The following is a 25942-nucleotide window of genomic DNA, read 5'->3' as shown; positions in this document are numbered from 1 at the left end:
GGTGATATAATCGCTAGGCTATCCACCCCTGTCCCCCCTGTGCGGCTATATTTGAGTGACAACTCAAATATAGCCGCACAGGTGGTGAAGGTTACTGAAAGACAGTTGTATTCTTCTACATATTTTAAATCTAGAATCCTAAATTTAAAATGCCTCCTCATGCGAGGAGTTAGGCCTTACTTTGGTTCGTACTGAGGAGTAAGGCCCCCAGTTTTCGCTTGGTTTGCAGATAACAAAGGCCTAATTTGCTAATGGTAACTGTGGATGCAAATGTTCAGAGTAACATTTCACAAAGGCCTGCGACAGTCACAGTCAGTATATTTTACACAGAGGAGTATTCTTAAGAAGTGTTAACTGAGGCCTCGGTGAACAGGTGAGGTATGAGAAGATTTTTTGAAAATGTCCAGAGGTGCAGCAGGCGTGATGTTCCATGTCCGTCTTCTTCACAGGGAGTTCAAGCTTTGAACTTGAACTTGACCTAAGACAGAGCTTGACCTGGTCAGAACCAGCTGGAAATCTCCCACCCACCCTTTACTAGTAGCTGTGTTCCTCTCCCCATCCCCCCCCCCTCCCCTCTTCTGTGTTGGGATTAAGGAGCGGTGGCAGCATCAAAGGCCTGTCACCACTAGAGTTAATGGAGCATCACATGTGTGCATTCACACACACTCAAGTACACACACATACACACACAGACTTGAGAGACAGGTCCTGTAACTTGAGATGGGGGCATTTAGAGATTTGGGATGGGGGTATTAACAGTAGAGAAAAGAATATTACAGAGTATTACAGAAAGGGTTACAGTTCAGGAAAAGAAAAGCATGTGTGAAAATGAAATTCTACAGTGTGGTTTTTAAATACGTACTTGTGTGTGAGCGTGCATTTTTGAGAGCTGGAGCAAAGAGAGGTTATATTTAGAGGTCAAATCCTTTAAGAGCACATGGGGGAACTTTGTAGTCATTTAAGTGAGCCACTTGTCCAACATAAAGCCTAATGTCATGCCTGCTTAGACTTCAAACTGAAAGACTGCAAACCCAGCGAAACACACACTGCAGCAATTCATTCCATGACATGCAGCTTCCTGTGATATATACAGTATGTATAGAGAGTATATATATACATGTATATTATATTATATATATACTGTATCCTGTTAACCCAACAAAGGCGGGTTAACAGGGTACAGTTCCTGTTGCTTCCTTGATCAAACAATGGCAGCTCTATTACAAACCAGACTGAGCCTAGGGAGAAAGCAAGATAAAAAAAGGGAGAGAGAGGTAAAGAAAGGAAGCAGACAGAGCGATAGAGTGGGCAGAAGGCTGAAGAAAAGCAGTCAACAACATAGGCATGGCAGAAGAAGAAAAAAAGAGTCTGAGAAGGAAAAAGAAAGAGATCCTCTTACACACAGGACATACTGTCGAGTCCTCCAGGGTTTGTCTCCATAGAAGCTGCTGCACTGAGACTGTATTTTATTACCTGAATCTAAACTTTCACCTGTAAGGGAAACTGAACACGTGTGTAATTGCACGTCTGCTTTCTGCACGTGTTATGTGTATGAGTTTGAGCACATGTGGGTTTGTTCCAAGACAAGATAACATACATTTTCTATCAGTGATGTTTGTGCACTTTTCGACCGTGTGTTGTACAATCAGGAAGTGGCCGGCCAACTTTGTCCCCCTCTGGTCGACACGAGCATGCACAGAGCCTCGGTAAGGACAGAACCTCTGCTTGGAACAAGCCACCCCTGTGTTTCGCCTCCCCCTTCTTCTTCTGCATATCCTGCCTACCACGTCTCTCCAGGAAACGCTCCTCCTCCCTTCCTTCCTCCCTCCCTCCCTTCTAACCCCCTTTACTGCTGTCTGGGCCTTTATCACTGCTCTGCCTCCTTCCTTTTTCTATCTATCTGCTAGGATGAAAGAGTCAGTGAGGGAGCACTCCCTATGTGCATAATTGTTCTTGTGTGTGTGTGTGTGTGTGTGCGTGTGTGTGTGTGTGTGTGTGCGTGCACCTATGCATCTTTGTGTGTACATGGGTCTTTGTCTGTGCAAGTGTGTCTTTGTATATGTGATTAAAATTCTGTTGACTCTAGCAAGCTAGCTGTGTGAGGGCTTCTATTGAGTCAGAGCAGGTGGGCTCCTGCTACTACAGTCCTGCTAATCACTCCTTCCTCTGGGTGACTGACTGGGTCAGGCAAAGGGCAGCTGACATACAGACAGCCCACTGTTAATGCCAGATAGAGCGAGGGTAAGTCAATAGATGATCAGACATCTTTTCTTACTTTAAAGGCTAAAGTCTGTGACTTTTGGTTAGTGGTGCTTTTAGGCTTCTTCAGGTTTTTTTTCAGCTGAAAACAAATGTCGAGGGGATTTCATGCTTACCAGCTGTTATTGTTGCTTAATTTTGTAACTTTCATAAACACGATAATAGTTGTATCAGGTTGACTATATTAGTTCTCTTGTGTGAGGGGAATGCAAACGGGGGTCCAGAGCATGTGGGGGTTTGGTGCCTTGCTTAAAGGCACCTTAGTGGTGCTCTGGGAGTGAGCTGGCATCTCCTGGTTAGTGACCAGTCGTTTCCATACTTTGGTTTGTTCAGGGACCTGACTCCATGTACACACTGAGTCAGTGCTGCACAAATAAAAACGATAAAGAGCCATAAATAAAAAAAAGCTCAACTTTCTGCTGCTATAAGACATCCTGTGATATGTTCAAGTGGATTCTTAAGTCAGATGTATGTGTGTCTAAGTCCGAAGTATCCGGCTGTACATTTTCATCCTGGACTGTTGCCCAGTGCTGCCTGTGGTTCCCTCCCTGGCGTGTATCCAGCCCAAACTACAGATACACCAATCAGACCGGGTGAGACATTAACAGTGAAAGGAGATCACCTCTAATCTTTGATTCGAGAAAAAAATTGTTACTTCAAGTATCGCACGGAGCCGGAGTATTATTTCAGATAGTTTGGCCTGCGACCAAGTCGTTCTTAAGTATGGCAGGGATTGCACTGCTTTTGTGCTTGTCCCCCCAGTGTTGAAAGTACAAAGGGGTTCATTGTGGTTTTTTTCTGCCGACGATGAGGAGGGGGAGTATTTGTGCTCACAAACCAGAGCGTGTACCTTCCCTAAAAAAACCCCGCTTAAGTATGTTGTAAAGCGGAGATGAAAGTCAGTGTGTTAAGTAGAAATCCACCTCCTGTTTCTTTCCTCCTTCCCCTCCTTTTCTCTTTTCCTCCCTACGTCTATCTCCTCCTCCTTTTCTTCAGCACTGGCTTTTTTTTTTTTTTTTTTTTTTCTCCCTGTTCCCTTTCTCCCCGTCAGGCTTAATGCCTGCTTACAGCTCCATTTAGGCTGCATGCGTGGAAATTGGGTAGGGGATCTTGTGGGTTTTGTGTCCTTGGAGATAACCAGTGTGTGGGAGGTGACAAAGGTAGCGTAAGCTGTTTGAGTGTGTGTATGAGTATGTGCTAGGGTTTGTGTGTGTGTGTGTGTGTGTGTGTATGTGTGTGTGTGTGTGAGAGAGAGCCTGCTTTAAGTGCAGGAATAGATCTCTGACAAACGGGAGTGCGGAGGGGTATGCATCTGTCAGTGTTGTTTGAAAAGAGAGGAGAGTTAATCTGAGCCAGTCACTCTACCTTGTATTTGATCAGCTCCGAGTTTCAGCTTCGCCTGCATCGTGCTGCTGCATTCTGTTGGACACATTTTCCCTCTCTTTTGAACTGAACTACTTTTCCGAAGTTCAACCTTAGGACTTTCTTCATTTCTATTCTTTAGTTCAACTCAGGCTCAAAAAGATGTGTAACTTAATATAAAATCTGGTTTTCTGTTTTACCCAAGTGGCCAAATGAAATGTATCCTCGATCAGTTTTCACAACCCCAAAAACAGACGCTTAAAACTATTCTCCAAGTTAAACATGGTCTAAAAAAGTGTTTTGTGACATTACTTGTTGACTTACAGACCCCACACAGAACAGTTCACTGGATCTCTGTCTATACCCTCTTTGTTTCAGACCTGTTTCCCTCACCTCCCCCTCTGTGTTTGTCTCCATCCTGATGTGTAAATCGGCTAACTCTCTGCTCGCCACTATCCCTGCGATGATCAGCTTGGCCCCATCATCAGCACCACCATTGCTCCCGTCACGTTCTCCATATCCCCCCTAGTTCACTCTGTAATCCTCTCTAAACAATCCCTCATAGCACTGATTCACCATTAGCAAGTCAATAAGCCCAAATAATCACAATCAGCTATTAAGGAGCCAAAGCAGGAGGATCTGCAGCTGTTAGCCGAAGCAAAGAGCTATAGTAAGGCCTTGTTGGGCCCTATGCCTCAGGCTGAGCTGTATAATTTGCGGCTGAGCATTGACCACCGGCCAGCCTGAGCTAAAACAATCTGACACTGGTTTATTGATCACGCACATTGATTAGAGCGCTCGAGGGAGCGAGCGCTAACACACATCAACACAATGTCAGAATGAACTCCAACACGGTGTCATAAACTTGTATTCCATGGTAACTATACCTCCGTCCTCTGCTTCCACGTCTTGGCTCGCTTTCTCCCTCGAGAGAAACAATCAGGGAGGGCGTCAGGAGTTTGGCCACAGAGCCCCCATGTGGATTACATCACCACCTCTATTAATGACGCTGTCTGTCACAAGCCATCAGCCTGTCGTTGACTTCATGCAGCCGTCTCTGCTCAACTTTATCGTCGTACTGGAACCAGTTTTAACCAGTCATAGCAGGTCACAGGCATAACCTTATTATATTTCAACAGTGTTTTAGTTCTTCTCCTGCATTTAAACCGTCCCGTATAGGACGCATGTGTAGGATTATTATCATACAGTGTGTATATAAACTCACATTGTCTTCTCATCCCCTCCTCTTTTTTTTTTTAATTGAATCTATGTTACTTACAATACTATTAATCAGATAAATAAAGAAGATTGAACCGTTCCTAAATGTGGAATCCAAAAGAATCCGAGTGTGGATCATTTTGACAACCTTTGTGGAAAAAGAGAGTGGAAACCTAAAAAAAGAGATTTGATTAGACAGGAAGGGTTTAACTTGTATAGGAGAAATAAACTGAAATGAAGTCTGAGGAAAAGAAAAGACAACGCTGAGCAGTGATTGAGAGAGAAAGAGAAGAATTAAAAGAGCGAGAGAGAATGATGGAGAGAGCAGGAGGGGGGAGATAATTGCAGGAAAGGGGGATTATTAGTTCGTCACTATCCTCAGTCTGGAGGCTCTCAGACCAAGGCCGCGGATAAGTGAAATCATATGGCTGTCTCATCACAGAACAGAGAGGGAGAGCGTTGATGAGTGCGGACGCTTTCAGTATAGCAGTAAACATTCACTCAACAGCTCTCATTAAAACAGCCTAATCATTTATGCTGTAGTCCCATATGGCTCGACCACATCTTTTCTTCCCTCTAATGTATATTCTTTATCAGGCGCGTTTTTTTTTTTTTTGGTATTTAACTCAAGTGCTTTCAAGATGGCATTTGTGCTGTGTGAAAAAAAAGATGCACCGTAAAGCAACTTGTCCATGAAATAATTGGCACCAGGGTCTGACAACCAAGGTTGTACGATGGCATCGAGCCAGCAGAAAGCTACATCTGTGCAGTACATTCAGGCTCACCGGTCTGATCACGACAATCTAAATAAAAGGATTACTGTGTTAAACCTGTCACTGACACATGCCCATAATAACTAAGGGCCAACTCACACTTGACCCAGCTGCCCTGTACTCTGCTGAAGCATGATTGTCCACCCTTACAGTCCACCGCTGGCCTAAGCAGAGATACCTCTGTACATACGCCATCACCATACGTGTAGTGCTGTGCTCCAGGACTTTTGTCTTCATGGGAGGAAATAGAATATTTGCTGTCAACTAGCTGCCATCGACTCGCATGGATGTTTGTTTGGACTTTATGGCTGATTGTAATCTCATGTGTTCCTGTAACACTCCCGGATTACTCAATTATTCATGACTGGAGTCAACGTCATGTCCACATTGCGTACCTGTGCATGAGCAGCTGCACTGTGAAAAAGCCCACCTCTTCCAGCCGTGCCAGGGCCGAGGAAGTGGTACTGTACTGTGCACTCACTCGAGTCAAATCAACTGGCCTTTAGGGGTCAAATGTGCTGATTGTCCAGAGTGAGGGCACCCTAAGATGAACTTTTAAAGAACACAAGTCAACGATGTGACACCGTCAGTCTTTTAGTTTGTGTGCAAAAAAAAGTCTTAGGGGGATAAAAAGAAAAGAAGCAATGCAATTAAAGGGAGTTTTTGTCCTACATTGAAGGCTGAATTTCACATGAAGGTGTCAGTGTACATTTGTTTTCAGTTCCGTTTAATCATTTCTTTTCATCAAGTGTCTCTTCCCATCAAAGACAGACCAGATGACTTCCAGTTGAGACACATTTTGAACTGACTCTCTGGTTGTTGCGTTTTGTCACAGTCCTCAGCTGCCACAACATGTTTGAATGTTTTCTGACAATATGACAAAAATATCATGTACTCAGCCAGTTACGAGCAGTGCATGGTACAGAACGGTCTGAATAAAGGTGAACGCTTTGATAAGCCTTACCATGTTGGTGTTTGATCTCATTCCTGATGGATGAAAGGAAAACAGGGAACATGTTAAATACTGTTTGTTAAGTCTTTACAAGTCAAGCTGCGACCTCTTGTGAACTCTTTAATGCCAGCAGCAGTCGTCTCCTCTTTACTCACTGTGAAGGTCCGCAGCTATAAATCGCCAGGAAGGCTGCACAAGCAAAGATAACACTAATGCACTCACAAGCTCGAACCAGTCACTTAGCTGGGATATTTACAGTTTTCTATAGAAAGCCTTGCCTAAGGGCGACGCTTCAACACCAGAGAGAGCTGAATGGGGAAGAGCGATGATGTGTTTGTTAGAGATAGCATGTGGAGTCCCAGTCTTTGAGGTCTGTGATGCTGTCTTTTTTTTTTTTTTTTTAATACTCTTATTCATCCATGCATCCTTGAAGGCCGTGGGGTGAATGTGGAAAAGGTGTGTTTAACACATCTGAGAGTGGTCCGATACGCTGTCATACTACAGCCTACCTCTGTGATTCAGGAGCTTTCTTAAGAGTTAGAGCTGGAGACAAAGTACCTGCACTTAAAGAATCAAACCCCAGTTTGGCATACATTGTTATCTGAGCATGTTTTATGATATATATTTACTGAACTGGTGGAGTAAGTGTGATTAAGTATAATTTCCCAAACTAACTGGTGGTAAAACCTTTCTATCAGCCCACCCTGTTCACAGGAAACCCTCTGGCATCCCTTTGCTAACTTTTTCCAAATGAATTTCCGTCACAAGACTTTCAAGGCTTCTGGTCATCTCACATTTCCCCCACAATCATCTCTCTGTCTGTCTGTCCCTGCTGTCTGTCTGTCAGTCTTTCTCCCAGCTCTGTCCTCAGCCAACCCTGCACAGATTTATTTGAGGGTTTGGTGGTTTTGGGAGCTGCTTTGCTCAACATCAATCCAGGCCGGACAAGCGAAATGCCTTAAAACGACTGAAATCCCCCCAAAGCTGATAGTACAGGGATAGTACAGGCTTATGTGTTCCAGTGGGATCTACAGGGAGTTAGAGTGGGGAAGGGGGGGTGGGGGGTGTTGGGTTAGTTCAATGTAGAATTTAACGAAATCCTCGTACTAGTACATGGTTTCACACAAAGCAAAGTTTCACAGAAAACTTAAATGAGCAATAAGTGAGACACAGTGTGAGAGTAATGGCCTTCTCTCTCTCTCTCTACCTCCACACTCCAACTCCCTTGTATGTTTATTTTCTTCCCCCTCAAACTTCCCTCACTCGTCCATCCATCTCTCCTCCCTCACCCCTCCGCCCCCTCTCCCTGTCGGTTAGCTCATGTAAACTTTGCTTCCCTCATTGTTTTTCGAGGGGGAAAGTGCCTCTGCTTTTCATTAAGCCCATGGCCCAGCTTTAATACCATAACCCCCCCCCCCCCCCCCTCCGCCCCCCCTTTTCGACACATACACACACTGTACCAACATCATGAATCATATCTTTGCGTAGCTGCCGAGCAGTAGAGTGGTCTGACGTTCGTAACCAGAGACTGATTGACTGCGTATACATCTCTCTCTCCAAAAAGAAGCCACCCTGGATGTGCTATGATTTGTTTGTTTGTGCCTGTCCTCACTTTATATATACAGTCTGAGAGAAGAAGAAGAAGTACCCAATAATAAGGGTACAACTATGTGTACACACACACACACACACACACACACACACAGGTGCTAGTTTGAGAGGTGGACAGTGGCAGCACCTGTCTGCCAGCTGTTTGTTGTCCCTAGAGGGGCTTCAGCCGTTTTGACTGACAGGTGAGGAGGCCCGAGGCTGAGAGCCACGACACAGCTGGCCTAGCCCAGATGCAGAGGAGGGATGAAAATCCTGTGTGTGTGTGTGTGTGTGTGTGTGTATTTTTGTGGTTGCCTCATTACAACAGGCCTTGCTTTTCTGTTAACCTTTAAACAATTAGAGGCTTTTTTTTATGGCGTAGATAAGTATTATAAACGGGTGAAATCGACATATTAAAGCATGGCCCTCGTTTCCTCCGTCTTTTCCTCTTATATTAACTTTATGTTATTTTTTTTAAGTGTCTCATAACTCACTGCACGTTCCCGTTTATCTCTGTCGTTCATAACTTCATCTCTCACCCGTATGTCACCTCTTTCTTCTTCAAACTTCTTCCTCCCTCCTTCTCTCCTTCCTCTCACTCCTGCTCTTCCTCCTTCCCTTGTTGCCTCTCTTTCTCCGGTTCCCTCCATCTCCCCTTTTCCACATAAAGCTGTTTTTCATAGAAGCCCATGCAGCCTGGAATAGCATTCCCCCGGGCGCTGCAGGGTGAAACACTAGACTTTTCTGAGCCCCAGCCAAACAGATGCTGGCTCTTGGAGTCCCACCAGAAACAAGCCTTCATGCTTCTCTCTTTTTCTCTCCCCCCCCCCCCCCCCACTCTCTCTCTCTCTCTCTCTCTCTCTCTGTCTGTCTCTCTCTCTCTCTCTTTCTCTCTCTCACGTTCACGCTTTTTGTCTCCTCTCTCTGTTTTCTGTCCCTTTATTGCCTCTTTCTTCTTTCTCTTTCATTCTTCTGACACTTTCTCACACTCTCGTCTCCGTCTGACTCTCTCCCCTCCTCTCTGTCAAGGGCAACATCCGAGTGTCCTAATCTCTCAGCCGAGTGTCGTCCAGGCAGTGCGACGTCTGGCCTCGAAAGTCTGTTCAGCTTTTGCTTCGACAAACCTCCTCCTTAGAAATCCCGTTTTGTCAGGTGCCCATCTCTTCTTTAGAGAAAGAGCCTCTGTGTTTGGAGGAAAGACTGGAACCTTTTTTTTTGTTCTTTCTTTTTGACTTTCCATTCTCTTTTTTCTTTATGGGCTCTGAAGTTCTACATTTTCTTTACTGCCTTCTTTCTATCTTCCTTTACAATTCTCAACCCTCTTCTTTCTTTCCCTACTTTTTTTTTCTTTTCTTTTTTTTTAATTTTGGCACAACTCGTATTCCGGCTCTCCCTTTTCACCCTCCTCATATAGCTCCTTCCCCTCTTTCTTTTTCTCTCTGCCTGTCTCGCTCTCGCGCTCAGTCTTTAAATTTACTTGAACCCAGGGACCCTGTCTGTTACGTAAATGGGTTAAACACAGACACACATGTGCTCACATAGTGTATGTACACACTCGTGACTGCACGTACAAACCCCCTTTCACCACACACACACGCGCACACACACACACACAAGCACAGTGTGCTATATGGCCAAACTTGGCTTTGCAGCTTTTGGCAGGCGTTCAACTCTCTCCCGGGCTCCACTATCGCTCACTAGTTGATGCAGTGTTTACATGAGCTGCCAGTCACAACCAAATCAAAAGCTTTTCTCTCTGAGCTGAGAACAGTTGGGGGCCGAGGAGGTATGCTCTGAGCGGATATGTTCATTCTGATTTGACTTTAGCCTTTTTGAGTGCTGAACGTAGCCATTCGTGTAAGTGCTGCTGCTCTGCTCCCTCTTGACATCAGCCACGTCGGCTCTTTAGCGTAGCTGCATGATGATTCTTGACCCATTTTGATAACGCTCGGGGCTGAACCTCACCGACTCCTCGCTGCTGTAAGTAGATTGTTGATCGACTAATTCTACATCTTGATCATGAAACATCTGGTGCTGACTAAAGAGAGTGAACCCTGTGAACCCTGGGGTACGTAAGCCTGTTATAAGGTTATGTAACATATTATGGTGGCTGCACAAGGCATTACCTCACTGGTTAGATTACAGGGGATCAGGTCTGCTCACACACAACCTCTGCCCCTTCACTCACACACATTTCTTTGCATTTTAGAGAGTGGATTAAAGAGCATATGTCTTTTTAATTAAGCCTGCTCACTTTCTTTATGTTACTGTTGGAATCTAAAATCTGTGTGTGTATTTTGGCTGGCTGAAACAATGAAATTGTATTTATTGTTAGAAGCTATAACCCGATCACTATTAATATGGATTAACTGTTGAGCACACCATGGTCCCGTTATTATTCGGTCAATCAGTTATCGTGTTTATTTGTGTTTTTGTGTGTAGTTGAGCCGGGGAGTACAAGGATGATGTGTGGGGTGATTGTGGTAAGGAGGTGAATTAGATTTTGGAATTAGAATTAGTGGAGGGACATTAAGCGGGATGGGCTTACAGGCCTAAGCGCTGTGGTTTGGTGGGGGGATGTGATCCTTACATAAACGCTCACACACACACACACACACACACACACACACACACACACACACAGAGAGAGCAAAAATCAATCAATACATGGATGCCTGTTTGTTCTCTGTTTGAAAAGTAGGGGAGAAGACGGATTACAGGAGAAAAGAGTCCGAACTAGAAGTAAGGCAAACGGTCAAACACACACAAAAGTTGAATGTGTGTGTGTTTTTGGTGATTTGTGCTCTTTGTGCACACACACACACGGCTTGTTCCAGATCCAAACTCTGAAAGACTGGAGGCCTCCGTTGTCTGTCAAAAGCCTCGGACTCGACTGCTGTCCTTTGCCTAGAATGAGTGCAGCCTTTTCGGGGACGTGGAGTGAAGAAGGTGAAAGGTCATGAGAGGAGAGCGTGTCTGTGTATCAAAGGGTTACACTTCAATTTAAATCAGTGTCAAATGAAGACGAAAAGAGATGATTAGAAAGTCATTCACATCCTTATGTGGTAGCTCTCAGATCTGTTTTTTATGAAAACAGTGTTACAGAATTCATTACTTTTCTAATTAGGCTTACAGATAAACATTTATTTTAACTGCTGCAGCCTCAGTGTTCACACTACGTAGGCACTTAGAGATCTTTAAAACAGACATTATTAGATATACGTTATCCCTCTGTCTTGTCTTATTCTCTCTCTCACACACTTTTTCATACGCTCGCACACGTTAATTGACTCCACGTAGCAGCGATGACGCTCCCCAGTGAGTGTCTATACAACCGGACAGATGGTGGTTCACTTTACTGTACATCCACATCCTGATTGGATTGTCTACTTGTCTGTGTTGGTGCCATCTCTTTCTTGTCCGGACTCCAAGCTGTCAGCAGCTATCCTCACCGCGAAGGGTTACCAGCGTCACCGTTTGTTGGATTTCCTTGTTTTCATCATTTCTTCTTTGTGTGCTTTCGAGCTGCAGAAACGATTTTAATATACGTCGACGTATTCACACTTTTTGACAAATACGTCTCTGTTGACCTCACTGCTCAGCCTGTTTCACTTTGTCCTGAGTGATACTTGACATTAGATATACATTCAACATATATATTAGAGATGTTTTTTTGTTTGTTTTTTGGGGAGGTGGTTTTGTAGATAAAGATTTGTATTTATCTCGTACGTGTATCCCTTCATGTGATTCTGTTTTTAGTGACTGGAATAAGGTGGCCTGTGTTGGTATTTGTGTATCCTGCAGCTGTACATTCATGGGCCAGAGCTGCTCAGACCTGTTTTCTTTGTTTTCTCTGCACCCATGCACATCTGCCCTGCCCCATCTAATTATGGCCTCGTTGACTTCAGCTGGACATGCAGACACTCAAACACGTCCTCGGAGTCACCCGTCGGTTATACAGTCTGCTGGGTTAACTCAAGGCTCGCCGTCGCACCAGGCTCCAGCTCCCTCACATGACCTCACCCTTTGCCCTCAGCGAGCCACACAATGGACAAAGAGGCCTTCAGGAGTGTGTGTTTGTGTGTGCCTATGTGGATATTACCAAGTGGCATGCCATGTTCCTTTGAGCACACTGACCTCTTACATATAGTTGTGTGTGCTTGAAGCATGTTCAGTCTAAAAGTGAGATGGCACCTGTAACTCAGAGGCACAACTTCAGTTTGAACATAAACCTGCCAGCTCCTCTCCTCTCCTCTCCACCTTGCTTCCTCTCCTTCCCTGCCCTCCCGGACTGTTGCTGCATGGCCTTTAATCCTCAGTCTGCGTAGCAACACTCACACACTCTTAGACACACCAACACACTGGCACAAACCCACACTACTGCCAACACCAAGCCATATTGACATGGCACAAAATGAGCGATCATCAACCCATCTTCAACCTCGTCCAACTCTGCTGTCATTGGCTCATACGATCTGACTTCATAGTTGTGATTGGACAGTGTGTCCACACCCCTGTGTACACACACACACACACACACACACACACACACACAAGCACTTTCAAACACACTGTTTGCTCTACTTCCTACGTTGAGCTGTCTGGCTGGCATCATCTCCAGCTACAGTGCCAAAGGGTCAAAGGTGACCACCGCTTGGCAGCACTGGCTCCATGTCCTTCCGCTCTTCTGTCTGTGTGTGTGTGTGTGTGTGTGTGCGTGCTGTCAACGTGACAGCGTGACCTCTTTGATCAAGTTTCCTCTCCTGGAGTTTTCCCTCCATGTGTACTGTATATATCCATTATAACATACACAGCCTGTATACACTCTGCTCCTCGACTTGCCAGCAGCCTCTCCTCGTCCCTGCTGCTAACATCCCTGCTCCTCCTTTGCTTTAAATTCCCCCCCCCTCCCTACTTTCTGCCTCCCACCCTCCCTCTGTCCTCTTGGCACAGATTGACAGGATTGAGTCACTTGGATTGTTCACACTTCCTAGTGAGACACATATTGTGTGGATGTCCAGGCCCATGAGTGCCACTCTATATATGTACAACCCTGCCGGGAGCAATATTATCTACTGTATGTGATTGCCTTTGTGGATATGTATGCTGTTTAGAAATTACACAGTCGAAAGAAATATAGGACTTTGTTCTTTATTGTGGTAAAAAAGTGTTTTTTTCCCCTGGAAAATCATTTTCAATATGAATTTTTTGCATTCCCAACAGAACCGTCATTATTTTCAAATGCATCTAAACGGATAAACTCTCCTTACTTTCATCATTGCATTTCTCAGGAGCAAAGGACTTAAGAGATCCTCTGTAATTGGGTCTCTCGCTTTCCAGCGGAGCACATTCACCCAGCTGACTTTTTGACGTATTGTTATGTTCATAAAGTGGCACATTTGCTGAGAATTTTCATTGAAGTTTTCCTCGGGAGAAAAAGACTTGGCTGCAGGAAGAATGTTTGTTATCGCCGTTATCTCAGTGGTGCTTTTGGAGGAGTTGGCAACCTTGCTCAGTATCACTTTGTGTGTATGCGTGTGTGTGTGTGTGCGTGTGTGTGTGTGTGTGTCTGCATTGAGGATGTTTTCTCACTCTTATCGACGTGTCCTTGGCTGTGCAAGTGCTCGAGCATTCTATTAGTGTAATTCACTTTCTTTTATGTTTCTTCCAAAGAAATGCAAAGACCTTGGACAGTTAAAGTGAGGAGAAGAATATCAGTGTAAGAGCCATGTAGAAAACAACACTCAACACATGACATTTAAAACTGAGAAGGATGTCGATAGATTGCAGGTGGTCGAGGTTGTTTAAATCTCAAAGTGAGTTTGTTATAAACTGACAGATGAGGACGAAAATGTGAAGTATACCAGGAGAAGTAAGGAAGACGTTTCCAATGCTAGAGCATGGGAGAGGCTTACCTTAAAGCACCCCTCTGCTGGCCAGACAGGAAGTGTGTGTAACAGCCTCAACACAAAGACCCACAGTGTGTATCTGGGCCAGCAGGAAGAGAAACGAGGGAGGAGAAATCCAAGTCTCAACACAGGCCTTCCCTGACACCCCTGCTCTATATTCAACTCTTTACTTTCCCTCAAACTTTTCCTACTTTACTGGCTTTAAATCTGCACTCGCCGATCTCTTGTACTTCACTCAAACTCTCAACATTCACTTTCTTTTGTCTTGTATATTGCCTTAGTCCTCAACCTTTGACGACTGTGTGGTATGTTACAGAAAAAAAAAAAGAAAAAAGATGTGCAGTGTCTAACTACTGTGCAGTTTGGTTGTGGATTATTTCCATACGAAGCATACATTTTTTTCCATACTCCCTTGTAATTTATTTTCTTTCTACGAAGTTTCATTGCCACTCACTTCTGCCGCAAATATGCCCTCTGTCACAGAGCTACGTGTCAGGGATTTTTCTGACCATGTTCTATTCTATTGTAAATTTACATTCCTCACTTCCTTCTGTCCTTGTACTTTTCGGGTTTGCGCGTCCCTCTCAAGAAGCCTTTTTTTGTCTTCACCACCTCCTGGTGTAAGATAGTGTAAAGCATTTGAGTGGAAGCACTTTATTTAAACATCATACTGTGCACATTATGTGTTTAATCTAACAATCAAAGTCAGGAAAATGCAGACAGAATAAACTATACTCCAATCTTAATGATATTCACATTTCCTTATTTCACTGATTTGATTTTATTACCTTCTTATCTCTCTCTCCCTTTTCCTCTCTTTGTCTTTCTGTCTTTCTGTTTGTGGCCTGCTTCTTTCCACAATCTTGAGAGTGAAGTCTGAGCTAGCAGAGACGCCTGGCCCAAGGCCTTGTTGCATTATTTGCATTTCACCGTGCTCTTTATGTGCCAGGAAAAAGCCACCTGGTGGTGATAATCCTGTACTGCAGCCACCCCTTGGGTGTGTTCGTCTCCGGTGTGTGAATCTAGTGGGAGCCTTGTAGGTAGTGGTGAGAGTAATCGTACCTCCACTGCCCCCTCCCCTTCCTCCTCCCTTCTTTTTCCCTTCCCAGTGTTCCCCTTCTCCTTCCCTTTCCGGCCTTTGTGCAGCTGCAGTCATTTGGGCCAAAGCAGACAGAGCTATGCAGAGACACTCAGTGGCCCTTAGCATGCTTGTCCCCCGCCTTAGTTGACGCCTTTAAACTGAGTGGAGATGGAGGTTGACAGGGTAATAATGCTGGTGTCAACACCACTTACAGGACAGTTATATCAGTATCAGCTCAGCAGGAGGACGTTCACACTCTGTTAGGCTGGGTTGTGAACCGTGCTGGGGGCCCCCAGCTTTAGCCACACACACTTCACACACACAAATGCAGTATAATCGGCCCTCTGCTAATGAAGCAGCTTAGACGTACATGAAAGGAAATTGCTCACAAGTGTTTACATTGAATGTGAATGTATGCATGCTCAGGCTGAACACATACATTCATCATTTCCATCATGTATTTTTTTTTTCATGTATTAAATTTTCTATCATTACCAAAAAAGATTTTCTTTTACAGCTAACTATTTGCATGTGAAATTATGAATTCAAATAATTCAAGTCCACGTCATATCAGAGTCATGTCTTCTCACCCCGACATGTGTTAGCTGGAGCATTAGATTTTTGTGCGTTTGTCTTCTAGCGTTGATTCAAGTGGGACTCGAGCTCCTTGAGTCCTCGCAATCCTTTCACGACTCTGCATGACTCCAAAGCACAGAATCCTATTAACCCCTTGACGCCTGAATTTGTTTCCAAGCATTAAAAACAAAATCATGTTTCTGCTTTCAAGTAGATGCTAAATTAAGTTGAGAACGTTTATTTAAAAACAGCACATAAATAGATATTACATAAAAATAGCACATACATAAACGGATGTTGTTCTGTCTCCGACTTGTCCTATGACAAACTAATGCTTTCTAAAGGTTCCTAGGTTTGTATTGAAAGTGCATCAACCGGCAGTGGAGGAATACGGACGCTATGTTGGCTGCATTTGGAGCGGAAGTGGTTTGATGCAAATTTGCGACAATAGGCATCAAGGGGTTAAAACTAGACTATCCACACTAATTATGAATCTGAGCTCTGTTGGGGGGTATCTGTGACCATGATGCCTAGCATTGTCTCCACTAACCAAAGAGACGGCTTATGAAGTCAGCTGTCTCTGAAACAGAAATCACAACAAATAACATCAGGTCAGTTTCTGTTCGATTGGGCTTCTAAAGGATTTCTAGGTTTGTCTAAGTTTCTATCTTTGCATACGCTTATGCTTTGGGGCTTTTTCAAACCTTTTTTAAATATAAATAACTGGACCTGCTACCAAACCGTTTTCGTATTATTAACAGATGTTTTGGATCAGTGATTTCAGGTTTGGTCCTGAACAGTTGGAAACAATGAAATACTGGCAATGAACGCGTTGTTTCACATTCTCTCAAAGTTAAATCAGCAACATAAAAAGAAAAACGTCAAAGATTGAGCACCTGTCTCTTTGGGCATGAAGAGGAGGAAAAGAGGGGTTTAAAACCTAAAATCCAAACTTACTTCATGTTTCAGCCTCAAAACTAACATAGAGTGAAGGCACAAAGTTTTACAGCAACTAATGGAACAAAGTTTGATTCAGACACGCACATGACAGCCGCTTCACGCATCCTTTGCTTAAGTTCATAGTGCTCAGGGGAAGTCATTTCACAGCCCTCTGAGTAAGAATTTGGCTTAGGTCCACTTTAAATGCCACAAGTGAATTAGTCCACCCTTGAAATTAAGGATATATCAATTTGCCAAAAGCCTTTGGAATAAAAAGCTGAATTTTTTTTTTTGTATTTCCCATTTTCACCACATAAAGGGATAAACCTACTTTGGAATGAGAGATAAATCCCTTTCCCAAATTTGATTGGATTTCTCCTACTATTCAGGTTAATTTATAATAAACCAGCCCTTATCTTTGAATACGACCTTTGAACACAAAAACTGAACAGTTAGCCAACATTGTAGTAGCTTGAGAATCTTCTGCTGACTTTACTGTCATAGATCCTTTTTTTTTTTGATGTTGAACATGCCTTAAACAAACAGTTAGAGACCCATTTCAGGAGCCAAATGTAACCCACTGCTGGGTCCCAACCCTGTGATGGAGAAACATTCAGAGGACTGTGAAGCTGTGTGACTCAGGTCCGCTGTAATCTGCACTGATGGCGCCAAGAGGTGATGCTGGGGTGAGGATAAGAGGATGAATGGGGGAGAAGGGGGGGGGGGGGAACAACGGGAAGATGTGAATAAAGAAGAAGGGGGGGTATGCATGGGCATCCAGCCAGCCACATACCCCCCCCCCAACCCCACCCACATACACACACACACTTCCACTCTGCACTCACACCCTCAGTCAACCACTCCATCGATACCCTGCGAGTTCGTGCTTAGTCTCTAGACCCATAACCCCCCCCTTCCCACTTTCCCACTTTCAAATGCTCCCTCCACTATCCTCCGTGCCCCCAGCCTTGTAATCCCCCTCTCTCTCCTATCTCTGCTCCTTTCTCCCTCCTCCTCCTTGCTCTTCTCTTCTCCTCCTCCTCCTCCTCCTCCTCCTCCTCCTCCTCTCCTCCATCCCTCCCCTGGTCTCTCAGCATCCCTCTCTCCTGGGTCTTCTTGCCGTGGTGTGGTGCTGTTGGCAGAGCGTGGGCGCAGGCGGCACACAGACGGGAGCACAGATGGGCAGCAAGCTGCGCAGGGCGGCAAGGCACACCTGCTCCACACAAACACACACATACACACAAACACACACACAGACACACAGGGCCCCACTCTGCCACCTTGCCACACGGCCTGCCTGCCTGGCACAGTTATACAGGGACACAAACACAAATACACACATGCATACATACATCCGAACATACATTTATTTGTACAGTCATGAATACATACAAACATGTATACTGAATTGAACAGTGCACATGCTATGAAAACGTTGTTTCATTCTGTGCAAATATCCAATTTTACTGGGGGTTTTTTGTCTGAATTTTTCAAGGCTTTAAGAGTTCAAGTTTCTTTCCTTAGTATCTGCCTGTCCTTAGTTTTTTTTGTCCAACAGATTAAAATTTAAAAGGCCACATTCACATAAGTGGTTAACCACATGGGGATCTGCTGAACACTTTTAAGACAAAAGCATCACTGCAGACATGAAACATACAGAAAACAGTCGACTTCTTAACGCTCAAACAGAAATCCTCACGACACAGACTGAAATATATTTAAATCAAAAAAAAAAACAGAAGAAATATAAATAAAATAAATAAAAAAGGGAAAAAATAATAAAATAAGGTCCAATAAAAGAGCTGAGTGAACATCTGTGTGGGATAGCCAGGGGGATTAGGAGGGTTTGGAACATTTTAAGCGCATTAAGGATTAAAAAAAGGTCAGAATGTTTAGCAACATACCGATAAACCTCTTAAGCGAAACCCAATTGGGAGGCTGTACGGCGTTATCCTGTGTTTTGGGGAGGAGGGGGGGGGGGGGGGGGGGGAGAGTTGACATTTGTTCCAACAAGGAGGGGAATCTCTCTGAACCAACAGTCTGCGCACATACACGTTACACACGGACGCACACTGGTTTGGTGTGGTGACAGGGTGCGTTAGCGCTCCTGTTAGTTTGAACGCCGATGTCATGAATGTGTGTGTGTGTGTGTGTGTGTACTGCACTGACTTTTTAAACAACCAGCAGTGTTTAGGCATCTGTCAAACAGTGGTGTACCACTGTTGAGGCCACTTGTTGCTCAGCTTTTGCTTCGGTTTTATCCCAAGTTTATAATCATGAGGTCGAATGTTTCCTCACTACGAGCATCGTCTGCTGCTGGAGGGTGCAGAGACACTTTGGGTGACGTTAGAAGGTGTTTCAATCTGGCACCAGCTTTAGTTCTCTGCTCTTGACTTGAAGAGTGACAGACTGGCAACTCAGTCTGACCCCTAACAGCAGTTGGTCAGTGGCACAGGTCACCGAGCCAAAGCCTAATCCACAAGTGATGGAAGGATGTTAGGTCAGTTTGTTGCCGTGGGCAACGAGAGCTTGTTATTCCTCACACTGATCAACCGATCGACCGTGTAATACGAGGAGAAGAGTGAACATCAGACGGGGTCGTATCATTAAAAAAAATGATGAGGAGGAGAGTGCAGGACGGTTTGAATTGATTCAGAGGAAAGCCACAGAAACACAGAGAGTTTAGCGTCACAGAAATTCATTTAAAGGCTAAATCATTTAAAATACAGAATCCTTAAAATTCTCATGAAATTCTGCGTCATCAATCAGTTCTAAATGTGTAATCCCAGTCTGGCTGACAGACTTATGGTATGTATTTCATAAATGGGGATGAGCTGGTCCATATTATAGGCTGCTTTGGGATAGTTGCAGGTAGCAGCGGGAGCAGGATCGTAGAGGTGTACCCTTTGCGAAGATGATCATCTTGGTTACTGCAAACAAAGAGAAAGGGGGGCTCTCCAGCTCCAACATGTGGACAGAACCGCAAATCTAATCCTAAACACTGTCACTAAGTAAAACTGGACCCGCCTCTCTGTAGCAAACACTATTTTGCATACTTTGCCTTTTCAATACTAAAGTGGATCATAGATCAATCATTGGCTTCATGCTCACTCTGACCTCAGAAGTCGCAGGATGTTTCTATTTTTACATCGATGACACTGAAGAAAAGTAGAAGGTACAAACATGAATGCACAAAGACAAACAATTTATCTACCTAATTCCCCCAAAACAGTAACATCAGGATTGACTCAATGGTAAAGCACTGTGGAGACAGTCTCATCGATCACGCTTTAAGTTTACTAATCGAGGTAAGACAGGTGTAGGTGACATCTGAGCAAATTCAAGCCGTAAGAAGAAAAGCTTTGAAGTAAAAAGAATAATGGATAGAGCAACTACCCAACATGGTAATCAACAGAAAATGAGCACTGTCCTGCATGTGCCTGCTATCAGATCAAACAGTTTATTATCTGTGTGTAATCGTTGTTAGAGTCACTGGCTTTAGATCGCTGCAGGGTTGCCTGAAGGTTTGAGGTTAGACATGGGTTTGCCGGCGGAGGAGGTAGTGGGGCAGCCACAGGGGCTGGAGGGCTATGATTGGGGTAGCTGAGGGGAGGGCTTTGGGGGGGCTGTGGTGGTAAGATAAGGGGCTGGATGTGTGGTTAGGAGGCATGGAGGGGGGGGGGGTCAGAGGGGGTTACTGCTGCTGTTGTAGCTGCAGCTGGCAGAGCGGTGATAACCAGCAACCAGAGCTCCTCTGTCTATCCCCCCTCTCCCCCATATCCCCCCTCACTCCTCCTCACAGCTAGATGATGCTCTGTTGAACTCGTCTAAGCACTGATTTGTTTCAGAGTTCAGATAACTATAGCGGAAAGATCAAGCATCGTCGTGACGTACGGTCACCAGGACATTAAGTAAAATTGTTCTCTGTAGACAGAAGTCTACACTTACACCGTGTTCTGAATGTCCTCACACCATGAGATGCCCATGAGCCTCAGCAACAAAACCAGCTTCATCCTTTTATTTGAGTGGAAGAACAACCTGCAAGCAGAGCCCAATGCCCTGCTTCTGTTTCCTGTCTGCAGTGCCTGTGAAGACATGGACGAGGTACCTGGAAGGAGAGGGCTCTAAAAGGCGCTGGCCGTGTCTCCATATGCGACGTTTAGTAGAAGGAGTGTGGACAGTAAAGCTCCCGTGTGCTGTGAGGAAAACAACGAGATACAATGAAGTCAGGGTGTCTGCTATAAAACAATAACATGTAGCTTTATGTGTGACAACATGGTGAGGTCATGTTGAAAATAACTACGGCACCAGTGTCTCTTATTCACCATGATCCTCAGTGTTCATGACAGGAAGTGAACACAGGAAGTGAGCACATGTCAGGGCCGCGAAAGACCAACGACAGCAACGTTCAAGACAAACTGAATGTCTTCATGGAAAACGGTTCTCTCTTTATTATCAGAGTATAAGATACATGATTACAAAGACGGGCATCATATTGTATTTAAAGTTCCCCAAGTAGAGAAAGCAGTGGCAGCAGTGTGGATAGCACGGGCTCCATGTCGTCCGTGGCGGCCTTGAATGTTCATGGGAGTAAAGTATACCTTGGAGCTTATGCATTTGATACCTCTCAAGCACACTGTATATACAGTTCTGTGGCTGTGTATCAACCAGTGTGTGCATGGTGTGAGACAGAGTGTTTACAATATTGTAGAGCCGTGTGGCGAAATACTACACGACGCTGAAAAGTCCAGTGAAGTCAGGTTGTTTTTCAACAGCTTTCATTGGCCATCATATATGTTTACTCTGAGTGTGTACCTCAGTGTTTGTCCACGTATGAGTGTGTGTTTGCAAGCGTCTGGGTGCGTGCGTGGCGGGGGCGCAGTCTCGTATGTTTGGAGTGAGTGCCGTCAGTTAGCTGGAATGTGGCGCTACCGCCAAAGCTAAGATGGCTGCCAAGCTCTAAGATGGCTGCCAGAATTACACCCAGCCAGAGAGAGACAGAAAGGAGCGGGAGATTGTGCACGAGAAGAGGGGGGGGGGGGGGGGGGGGGGGGGTGGAAGGAGCTCTCTTTTTCGTTTCTGTGCTCTTTCTGTCTTTCATTCCGCTCCTTTTCTGTCTCGCCTCTCGCTGTGGATAAGCAGTGCTTCGTAGGCAGCTAGACAGGTCTGTTATTGTTTCTGCTCAGTAATCTGTGGCTTAGTGTGGCTGCAAGGCAAGTGCTGCTGGCAGGAGTTTGTGTGCTCTGTTATCACCTACAGCCTGCAGATAAACACCTCCTCTGACTAGTTAGTTAGCAAGATAGCTACTGTCTAGCAAGGCCCGAATGGATGGCTGATATCATTAGCCACACGCACCACATCGGCCTTTGGATGGAGCGTAGCCTTCTCCCCGACTCGACACGTGTTCACAAAGATCAAGTCAAAACTCACAGATGCTCAGTATTGGTTCTAGCTCATATATCATTTTTTTCACAGCCCAGACAAGTACAGTATGTAGCGCCTTTAGGCTAACCTTTCCCAGCACTCCAGTTACAAAAGCTCATCTTGCACCGCTCTCTCAGCCTTCAGCCCCTTCAGGTGGAACTGGTGTCCGTTGTTGCCAAGATGGCATGTTTGTGTCTGCACATGTGAGCGAAGCCTCCATGCTTTACCAGGCCAGTCACAACAGGTGTGTGTACGTGCAGGTGTGTGTGTGTGTGTCTGTTATTGTTTGTCTTTCAACGCTGTCATCTGATTCACTTGAGGTAGAGTTTTGTCTCAGCTTTACCATCCGCTGCCTCAAACCCCTCGGGTCAGTGAGATCTGCATGGTCAGCCGTTTTTATAGGATCTCTATTATCTTTGTGTGTGTGTGTGTGTGTGTGTGTGTGTGTGTGTGCCAGGATTAAAGTATGAAGCAAAAAGAAAGAAACAGATTGAGAGAGTGTGAGCATGATAGAGTGGGTGTTGTTCATATGTGTGTGTGTGTGTGTGTGTGTGTGTGTGTGTGTAAGGTGCTCTGTTTACGCAGACTAAATCCCCACCAGCAAGAAGGTATTAAATAGGATTAGGGCGAGGGATATGATTGCGTGGTTAGATACTAAATGGCATAGCGGAACCCTGTAAATCATTGCACCTTAAGTCAGGAGGGACAGAGGGAGATGAGAGAGAACATTCTTAGACACGAGCCGATCACAGAGAAATGTGTGAAATAACACACATTCATGCCCATATACTTACAAGATGTATACCATATCCCAGCACATACTGCAGGTCCCTTTTATTCCCTCTCACACCTCTAATATCACACACAGTCTTGGCAGCAGGGTGCACAGCTATGATTCATCGAGCCATTGTACACTCACCAGTATGTTTTTAATTTCCTTTTTTAGCACACAAACCAGATCCTAAGCGTTTGTCTTTTTCTGTCTGTTTCTCTGCAGAATCTGGACAATCAGATAGTTCGAGCCAACAGGGGGACACAGACATCAAACCACCGCCCAATGGTAGGTTACACACACACACACACACACACACACACACACACACACACACACACACACACACACACGCACACGCACACTCTTTCTCTCTCTTTCCATATCACACACGTCCATGTCCAAACACTGTCAAATTAGCATACCAGAATTGATTCCATCATGCTTATCAGTCTTAACATTTTCCAATTATGGATCCAATTAGCAAACACACTCACACAGATGTTGATCCACAAACATAGTTGCAGATGGTCGCTCCCTCACAGGGATGGATTTTTAATTATTTATTTTTTTCGTTGACAAAATTCCATGAAATTTCCATTTTTCTTTTTTTTCTTCTTTTGCGTACGTTTCCACGTGAGGTCTGATCACCTTCTTTCCTGAACAGGGCACCTGAGTTTCCAGGACTGCTTTGTCACCTCAGGGGTGTGGAACGTGGCAGAGCTGGTCCGAGTGTCACAGAGTAAGTAGGAGAAACGCTACGGAGGAAAGACTAAGAAGAAGATGAAGAAGGAAAAAAAAATCACCCAACTATGATTTCTTGTCCTGATAGGGACTAAAAACTGCAACAATATAGTACAATTTTATTTACAGAGTCATACAGCGTATAACTTTTTGAGTAATTATCTCTACTTTCATATTTGTGTCATTGAAATATCTTTAGTGTATTTCTGAGTGTATGTATATTTCTCTTTGTGTCTTTTTTCTTCTTCCCTCTCTTACTCATGTTTCTCTTTCAGCTCCCGTTGCCACGGCATCAGGTCCCAACTTCTCACTGGCTGACCTGGACAGCAGTCCCAGCTACTACAACATCAACCAGGTGGCTCTGGGACGTCGCTCCCTGACCTCCCCTCCCTCCACCAGGTACACACTTTAAATGAGGAGTTCAACAGAGGTTGCAGTAGTGTAAAGGTGTAGAGAAATGATGTATGTTGCCCTGAAAACACCAATGACCACATAGTCCAGCTGTCTGCCATTAGCCGAGTCTCTAGTGGGTGAAGTCACCACGTGGCAGTAGAAGTGCTCGGTATGTGAGTCAATGGAGGGAAACAACACCGATGTCGACCAACCATTTCTCACTTTTTACCAACAGAGTGTCTTTCCTGGCTTGTAAAGTAAAGGTTTCTTTGTTCAAAGCAATATGTTTCTACAATCCACTAACAGTCTTGGACACTGTACCCAACCTCTCTCTGTGTGTGTGTGTGTGTGTGTGTGTGTCTCTGTTATGTGCTCCCCTCTTTTTGAATGTGTGATGGCTAGTTGTTGTTTTTTTTTTTTGGGGGGGGGGTTTGTTGCCTTTTCCTCTTTTGCATCTCTAAACTTTCTCTCTCTTCTTACCTCTGTCATCTGCTGTCACTTTAGGTCTGAGGTGGAGTTGTACGCAAACCTTCCGCGGAGGTAGTTATGACAACTTTCAAAGCTAATGAGACACGTGCACTGAAAAGAAAAGGAAAAAAAAAACACATCTATACACGTAAATGTTACACACACACATAGGAGAGATCATTACTGTGTGGCTGTCTCAGCTTCCTAACTTTTCTTTCCATGTCTTCCTGTTTCATTTCTAGCTTTAGTATCTCGTGTCTGTTTTACTCCAAGACTGAATCTCTACTAATGGGAATAACCTGAGCCCTTTTTAGACACTGTGAATGTTAGACTGGTAAAGAGCTGGAGTGCTTTTTCATGTGATGATTTGGATGTTATCACTTGTTTATACTTGTGCAGGGTATTTTATCTTTTATTCCACTCTTTCATTCACTTTTTTTTTTTTTCCCCATGTCACCTCCATCCTCCAAACGTCCTCCATCCTCGGCCTCAGCTCCAACAAGAGGAAGTCATTAGACGACAGTGAGCTGGAGAGCCCAACAGATGATGTTTTCTACCCTGGACGCTCGCCTGCCGCCAGCTCATCCCAGTCCAGTGCGTGGCCCAACGACATGGATGCAGGTACCCACCCCACACCTGGCACCCACTAAGCCAGCATGTCCTCACTCCTGCTTGACCTCCACCCCACCACCACCAGAGTCCTCCTACCTCCTTTTGACTTTGTCTCTTCTCAACACGCCCTACCTCAAACCTTCTGCCTTCACTTTGATGCTGTAGACATCCCTGAACGCCCTTTAAAAGAACATCCGACACCAGCTTCTTTTAATCCCTGTACGTCAGTCTGATTGATCGAGATCTGCAAGTCACATGGTCAAAGAGTAAAGCATGTTTTAATGAAAAGGGTATAAAGATTTCTGCCAAAGCAGAGGAAACATGTAAAGAAGAAATGTTTTTGAAAAACTACCATGACTCATCCCCCTCTCCAGGTGCTGAGGTTATTTTACACTGATTGGTCACTTAATGGATTTCAAAGCACATTAATGTTTTGAATGAGTCTCTGTGCTATTTGACCAGTCTTTCTTCTTTTTTTTTTTTACACCATCACTTCAACCTTTGCAAAGTGCTGTCTATCAAACGGCTTCAGACAAGATGTAACCGGGATGAAATAACAGCTTTTGGCAGCCTGCATTAAGGCTTTATGTTGGTGTTTCTATTGTTTTGGCTGGAACCACCGCCTCTTAGAATTAGCTTTGAACATAACTCTCTTTATTCTACCTGCACAGGGATTTTACCTCATCTATCAGACAGCCGACTCAAAGAACCCCCCCCCCACACACACACACCACACACACACACACACACACACACACACTCTCTTCCTTGTTCACTTTACTTTTTACTCCTAAATCGTGAAGGACTTTTGATTTACTCACCCCTCTTAAAGTAATTGTCACGAAAACAGTCGAAATGATGTTTAAATTA

The 25942-nt window shown here is 44.6% G+C and overlaps 1 protein-coding gene across 6 annotated transcripts in view; it reads left to right on the top strand.

Moving 5' to 3' along the window:
* Positions 1–25942, top strand: part of LOC306817601 (nuclear factor 1 X-type-like) — a 121621-nt gene that overhangs the window by 82892 nt on the left and 12787 nt on the right. For 3 of the 6 annotated variants that reach the window (XM_079334619.1, XM_079334618.1, XM_079334617.1), the window contains 5 exons: positions 23081–23143; positions 23523–23597; positions 23875–23998; positions 24497–24532; positions 24954–25402. In XM_079334619.1, coding sequence (XP_079190745.1) covers positions 23081–23143; positions 23523–23597; positions 23875–23998; positions 24497–24532; positions 24954–25110 — 455 coding nt within the window. In that variant the 3' untranslated portion in view covers positions 25111–25402. Of the gene's footprint in view, positions 1–23080; positions 23144–23522; positions 23598–23874; positions 23999–24496; positions 24533–24953; positions 25750–25942 lie in introns of those variants that run through there. The other 3 variants (XM_079334616.1, XM_079334620.1, XM_079334621.1) reach the window with 3 other exon arrangements.

This window comes from Symphodus melops, assembly GCF_947650265.1.
Source record: "Symphodus melops genome assembly, chromosome: 2".
Lineage (NCBI taxonomy): Eukaryota > Metazoa > Chordata > Actinopteri > Labriformes > Labridae > Symphodus > Symphodus melops.
Note: the sequence above shows the minus strand (reverse complement) of the source record. Positions and strands in the feature narration are given on the sequence as shown.